The sequence below is a fragment of the Plasmodium gaboni genome, chromosome 5, assembly GCF_001602025.1.
Source record: "Plasmodium gaboni strain SY75 chromosome 5, whole genome shotgun sequence".
Classification (NCBI taxonomy): domain Eukaryota; phylum Apicomplexa; class Aconoidasida; order Haemosporida; family Plasmodiidae; genus Plasmodium; species Plasmodium gaboni.
In genome coordinates this window covers 485,178-492,238 of record NC_031485.1, presented here as the reverse complement: position 1 = coordinate 492,238, position 7,061 = coordinate 485,178, and the positions used below count along the sequence as shown (strand labels likewise).

Here is a 7,061-nt window from a genome sequence, read left to right as displayed (position 1 = left end):
TATTATATCTATATGTTATTATATGAATGTTCCTATTAGCATATATATTTAATAGTACCTTTCTTTTATATTTTTTTATAAATAAATAAATATATATATATACAAATATATATATATTTATATATATATATATATATATATATATATATTTCATTTACATTGTAGTAGTTTTATTTTTTTTACAACACATTTATAATAACCAACGTTAACACATATTCATTTATATATATATATATATATATATATATATATATATATATTTATATTTATATATATTTATATTCATTTATTTATATTAATTGTTATCAAAGTTATGACCATGGTAAGTGATAAGGATAATAAAGTAGATGCCATGTTATATGAGCCCCTTAAAAATAAAGATTCTAATTTCTTGGAGAAATGTGAATATACAAAAAAATTAAATGAAGAAAACAAACAGGAAAAAATAATTATAGATGGACAAGGAAATAGCTTGGATGAGAAAAGAAAAAAAAACCTAATAAAAAATAATGAAGATATATTAAGAAATGCCAATAATTATATGAAAAATGATAATAAACCTCAGGTACATATAAATAAAGGTATTACTATATCTAACAAAACAAATAATAATAATCACATTTCAATCATAGAAGAATCCAAAAGAATGGATGTAATGTCTTCTAATGATGAAGAAAAAAAAGAAATTACAACAAATGTAAAGGAAATTGATGTGGACGAGAAAAAAAAAAAAACGATAATAATAAATAATGAAGACATACTAAAAGATAATTATAATTATAATAATATAATTACTTGTAATAATAATATGAGAAATAATATACTTAATATGAATGTAAATAAAGATGAAAATATATTATCTGAAAAAGGTAATAAGACAGATAACACATCTATCTTAACAGATTCAAATAAAAAAAAACAAGTTTCCTTTTTTTCACAGGTAGAGAAAAATATTATTCAACAATCAAAAGGAAATATTGAAAAAAAAAAAAAATATATAAATGAAGAAAAAGAAGAAAAGGAAGAATTATATTCAAAAGAACCAACTAATAATATATTATCTACAGAACAATTTAATGAAGATATTTCAAATACAAAAATTTTGAAAAAAAATGAAATTCATAATAAAGTTACTGAAAAAAATAATATAAGTGTAAAAGAAAAAAATCATATAAATACATCTTCAAAAAGTAATATATATATTGGTTCGAAAAAGAATATATCTAACCCTTCACAAAAAAATATATCTGTTCCTTCTCAAAGGAATAGATATATTCCCTCACAAAATAATTCCCCTAGAAAGACACTTATGACATCTCAAAATAACAAAGTGACGAAAATTATTAAATCAATTAATGAGAAAGAACAGAATAAAGGAAATGATAGAAAGACAAAATATAACGATAATAATAATACGAAAAATTTAACTTGTAGTTCAAAAATATTAAGAAATGATTTGAAAAAAGAAAAAAGTAATACAGAGTTATCTAAAAAGAATACACTAGATATGTGTTCATTTGCTACTAATACTATTAAAGAAACTACTCTAATTAGCGATAAAAAAAAAAAAAGAAATCCATATGAAACATCTTTAGAAACTAAATTAAACATTTTGAATAAGAGAATTAGATGCTTGACATCATTCGAACATTTTAAAGATGGTTCAACAACCTTACGAAATAATCAAACTGATGGAAAATTTAAGGAGTTATTATTATCTCATGAATCTATTACAAAAAATAATAAGATAACAAATGGTGGCAATCCTTTGAATAATAATATATCATGTGATAATATGAATAGTAACAATATAAGTCCTGAACATAATTCATGTGATTATAATAAAAATAACGTTCTCTTATTATTAACGAGAGATTTTAGAATTAAAGATAACTGGGCCCTCATATATGCATATGAACAAGCCAAAAAAAAAAAAACTAATTTATATGCATGCACCTATTTAAATAGAAAAGAAGAATTTCCTAAAAGACATATAGATATCAAATTAAAGGTTTTAAAAAATTTAGAAGAAAACATGAAAATAAAATTGAATATACCATTTTATGTATTAGCAATTTATATGATAGATGAATTTATGGAATTTCTAAGAATTCATGAAATAAAAACTATTATTTGTGATTTTAATCCCCTAAATCAGACTAAAATATTTATACAAAATTTAGTAGAATTATCAAATAAAAAAAAAATAAAAATAATTCAAGTGGATTCACATAATATTGTTCCCATGTGGCTAACATCTAACATAGAAGAAAATTCTTCAAGAACTATAAAACCAAAAATACAAACACATCTTTCAACTTTTCTTATTGAATATATAGAATTAGAAATGTTTGATCAAATTATTAAATATCCTGAACCATTTTCTATATCTGAAGTTTTTAATAAACTCACAGTATATATTCCTTGTCCTGTCTTATTGAACTTTGTATGTACTGAGGAAAAGGCTCATGAAATATTACAAAATTTCTGTTCACACAAATTGGAAAAATATAACTTGAAGAAAAATGATCCCAACAGTGAAATGACTAATCTCTTGACACCTTATATTAACTTTGGAATTATCTCATCTCAAAGGTAATAGGAAAAATTTGGAAAAAAATAAAAAAATAAAAAAATAAAAAAATAAAAATATATATATATATATATATTATACCTTCCGTTTCGTATTATTCTTAACCCTGTTGAAGATATATGTATTACATTATTTTTTATTTATTTATTTTTTTTATTATTTTTTATTTTTTTCATTTTATTATATTTTTTAGGTGTGTTTTGGAAGTCAACAAGTACGCACACAACTTCCCTTCCATTAACACCATCCGTGGAAAAGAAACATTCAACGAAGAAATGGTAATGAAAAAAGAGCTAGCTGACAATTTCTGTTATTACAATAAAAATTATGACAATTTTAATGGAGGAAAAGACTGGGCAAAAGATTCTTTAAAAAAACACGATGCAGATAAAAGAGAATATTTATATGATTATGAAGACTTCAAAAATGCTAAGACACATGAAGATTTATGGAATTGTGCTCAATTGCAATTAATTAATGAAGGTATAATTCATGAATTTTTGAGAATGTATTGGTGCAAACAAATTCTGAACTGGTCAGGCAATTCGAAAACAGCTTTAAAATATGCCATGAAATTAAATGATGATTTTGCTATTGATGCAAAAAGTCCATATGGATATGTTTCAATCATGTCCTCAATTATGGCAATACATGATCAAAGTTGGAATGAACGAAATATATTCGGAAAAATTAGATATATGAATTATAATAGTTGTAAGAGACATTTTGATATTGACTATTACATGCAAAAATATCCAAGAGGAAAAGAAAACGCCTTAATTGTTCAGAAAATACCAACCATAACATTTTCCAATTATTTAAAAAAAAGAAAATATGATAATATAACTTTAGAACAAAGCAGAAAAGAAAAACGTGAAAAGAAATAATTTGATTCTTCAAGTTATTATAAACAAATGGTACTAACATGTATATATAAACATATTTAACATTTTTTTGTCGTCCAGTATATAAACATTATATTAATATATATATATAATACGTATGCTTTATTTTATTTTTCATTTAAATTAAAAGTTTATTTTTAAAATGTAGTTCAAAAAAAATACAACATATATATAATATATATATATATATATATATATATATATTTATATTTATATTATGCGTAGTTTATTTAAAAAAAACAAAACATGATAACAATTTCAAAATAAATTATAGATAAAAATATATAAAAAAAAAAATAAATAATATATTGATATAAATTTTCTAATTGTGCATAATAATATAGTTGCATTTTAATTTTATTTTATCATAATAAAATATGAATTACAGATATACATAAATTTATATTTTAATATACAAACTTATCTGCTATTCTTTTATATATATAATTTTAAAAAAATTAATTTTGTGGGTTTAAAATTTCAGAATTTTAATAATACAAATATGTAAATATATATAAATAATATGTATATATTTTTATACATCACAAAAAAAAAAAAAAAAAAAAAAATTAAAAATAAATTAAAATATAGTAACCAAATATAAAGGTATATCAAAAATATACATACACATATATATACATATATATATATATATTTGTTGTTTTCTCTTTTTATTGTAATTTTAAATGCTGAAACAAAATATCCTTTGCAATTCTGGCCTTTTTTTGTATATAGGCAGAACCATTGTATGGTCCATTTTTCTCATTTAATTTATTTAAAATCAAGTGTCTATTTGTTATTTCATCTTTTAAAGACATTAATTCTTCTTTATTTAAATTTTTATATATTTTGGTTTTATCCACGTTTAATATATTTAAAGCTTCTTCTATATTCATACAAGGGTTGTATTTTTCTTTTATAAAATGTGTATTGTGTTTATTTTTTATTATTTCTCTATAAGCCTATAAAAATAGGTATAAACAAATCAAATAAATAATTAAATATAAATATAAACATATATATATATATATATATATATAATATATTTATTTATTGATTTTTTCAGAAATGCCCAATTTAAAAAATATAAAAAATAATAAATAAAAACAATGTACACGTTTATTGTTATATTAATATCTACATGAATATACTGATGTTGTAGGGGTAATTAGAATGTTTATAAATAACTACTACGTTTATATATATATATATATATATATATATATATATATATATATATATTTATTTATTTATATTTAATCCTTTTCATTTTTTAAAACTTACTTGTATAAATGCTTTACCCAATGCTGTTGATGTTATGATCAAAAACTGAAAAACAAACTGACTTAAAGGTCTAAACGGTAACATTTTTTTTTTTTTTTTTTTTTTTTTTTGATAAATATCTTGACTTTTATATTGCTTCCAGTTTATGTAGAAAGAAATGAAAAAAAAAAATAAATGAAAACATTTATTATTCTATTCTTTTAAAATAATTATATGACAATATATCACAATGAACATATTTATTATTACATATTAAATCTTGCCATTATTAATTAGATTGTATATATTATATATATATATAAAGGGAATGAAAAAAAAATTACAAATGTATAAAGGTTATTACAAAATAAATAATAGATATAAAAAAATAAAGGTGGATAAGAAAAATAACATAATTTTGATAATTCCTCAAATGAATAAAGTTATATTTTAATTTTGTTATATATAATAATAATAATAATAATAAAAAAAAAAAAAAAAAAAAATTATTATTATTATTTTATTTTTTTCATGTAATAAGGATTATAATATATATATATAATTATTTATTTGTTTATATGTAAAAAAATGGAAAAAAATTAATAGATATATAATAATATTTTATATAAATATTATATATATATATATATATATATTTATCATAATATTATATTTAAGATGTTATAATTTTATATGTGCTCAATAAATTATTTCTGTATATATAAAAAAATATATACCATATTTTTTTATCATTTGAAAAAAAAGTAATATAATGTTATATTTATACATCTTTATTAAGCCATGTAATATATATGATATTATATTTTTTTGAATATTTTAATAAAATATTTTATTACTGTTATTTACAAATATGAAGTGAATTTCTATTTTATTTCCAGTTTTTTTTTTTTTTTTTTTTTTTTTTTATATTTATATCAGAGGTCTTTTCTCCATAAAAAATAAAATGAAATAAAATGAATTTCATTGGAAGTTACCATTATAAAAATGATAAATATATCCAAACGTGTATTCATAAAAAATGAAACGTCTACAAAAGGTATAAAGGAAAAAAAAAAAAAAAAAAAAGGAAATTTGTAAAATTAAAATTAAAATATATATATATATATATATATATATATATAATATATATTTTATTTTTTGTAGTAATACCTTACTTGGCTAAACCATTTCTAAACATTAATTTTTTAAATAATGAAGAAAATCCATTTTGGCTAGGAGACGAATATGTATTAATTTAAAAAGAAATAAAAAAAAAAAAAATTAATAAATAAATGTTTATGTAAATATATATTATGTGTACATTTATACTTTCTTCATATTATTGTAGATTAAAAAAGCAAATATAATATTTAATTCTAAAATTATTGCACATCCTGTGTATGTAGCTCAAACAATTCATAAATATAAACCATCAAATATTCCTCAAGTATACAATTTATAAAAAATAAAATGAAATTAAAAGTTCTTAAAAATATAAGACTTAAAATATGTTACACATATGTATGTATATATATATATATGTATATTTTATTTTAATTATCCTATTTAAATATTTCACATATAGATAGCTATATTTGGTCGTTCAAATGTTGGAAAGTCCAGTTTAATAAATGCGTTACTGAATTATAGAGAAGTTTCACAAGCATCCAATACACCAGTAAATATAAAACATATAGACATTGATATATAAATATTTATATATATATATATATATATATATGTATGTGTGTATATTTATTTTTCTTATTTTCATTTCATTATTTTATGAAAAAAAAAAAAAAATTGTGCAGGGAAGAACTCGGCATTTATTTATTTTCAATTTATTAAATTATTTATCTATTGTGGATTTACCTGGATATGGATATGCAAAAGTATCAAAGGAATTACGAAATAACTGGTCTATATTAATTGAAGAATATTTAAATAGAGCAAAGAACTTAAAACGTGCTTTGTGTTTAATTGAGTCCACTGAATCTTTTAGTACTTATGATTTTATTTTATTAGATATGCTAATAACAAAAAAAATACCATTCCAAATTATCATAACTAAAATTGACAAACTTAACGTAACAAAATAAATAAATATACATAAATATATATATATATATATATATATATATATATATATATATATATTTTTTTGAAGAATAAAAATGTATACAATTTATTTTTCCTAATATACTTTTCTTTATTATGCCATATATGTATAATTTAATAGGTATATATTTTTAGTTGATAGCTAGCTATTTTTTTTTTTTTTTTTTTTTTTTTTTTTTTTT

General features: G+C 18.9%; 3 protein-coding genes across 3 annotated transcripts in view; 2 read left to right on the top strand and 1 right to left on the bottom strand.

Annotated features, from left to right (window-relative positions):
• Positions 1 to 319: 319 nt before the first annotated feature.
• On the top strand, positions 320 to 3,480 carry PGSY75_0513600 (putative deoxyribodipyrimidine photo-lyase; the record flags this gene model as incomplete). The annotated part of the gene is made up of 2 exons (XM_018784416.1): positions 320 to 2,595; positions 2,787 to 3,480. The coding sequence occupies 2 exons, from the start codon at positions 320 to 322 to the stop codon at positions 3,478 to 3,480; spliced, it is 2,970 nt and encodes a 989-aa protein (XP_018643071.1).
• Positions 3,481 to 4,169: 689 nt separating this feature from the next.
• Positions 4,170 to 4,866, bottom strand: PGSY75_0513500 (putative mitochondrial import inner membrane translocase subunit TIM16; the record flags this gene model as incomplete). The annotated part of the gene is made up of 2 exons (XM_018784415.1): positions 4,170 to 4,460; positions 4,783 to 4,866. 2 exons carry the CDS (start codon positions 4,864 to 4,866, stop codon positions 4,170 to 4,172), a joined length of 375 nt encoding a protein of 124 aa, XP_018643070.1.
• A 900-nt stretch (positions 4,867 to 5,766) lies between these two features.
• PGSY75_0513400 (putative GTP-binding protein) overlaps positions 5,767 to 7,061 on the top strand; it is a gene marked incomplete at both ends in the record, with an annotated part of 1,579 nt that continues 284 nt past the window's right edge. The window contains 5 exons of the mRNA XM_018784414.1: positions 5,767 to 5,818; positions 5,926 to 6,008; positions 6,110 to 6,208; positions 6,347 to 6,439; positions 6,573 to 6,848. Of these exons, the coding sequence (XP_018643069.1) occupies positions 5,767 to 5,818; positions 5,926 to 6,008; positions 6,110 to 6,208; positions 6,347 to 6,439; positions 6,573 to 6,848 (603 nt within the window). The remainder of the gene's footprint in view (positions 5,819 to 5,925; positions 6,009 to 6,109; positions 6,209 to 6,346; positions 6,440 to 6,572; positions 6,849 to 7,061) is intronic.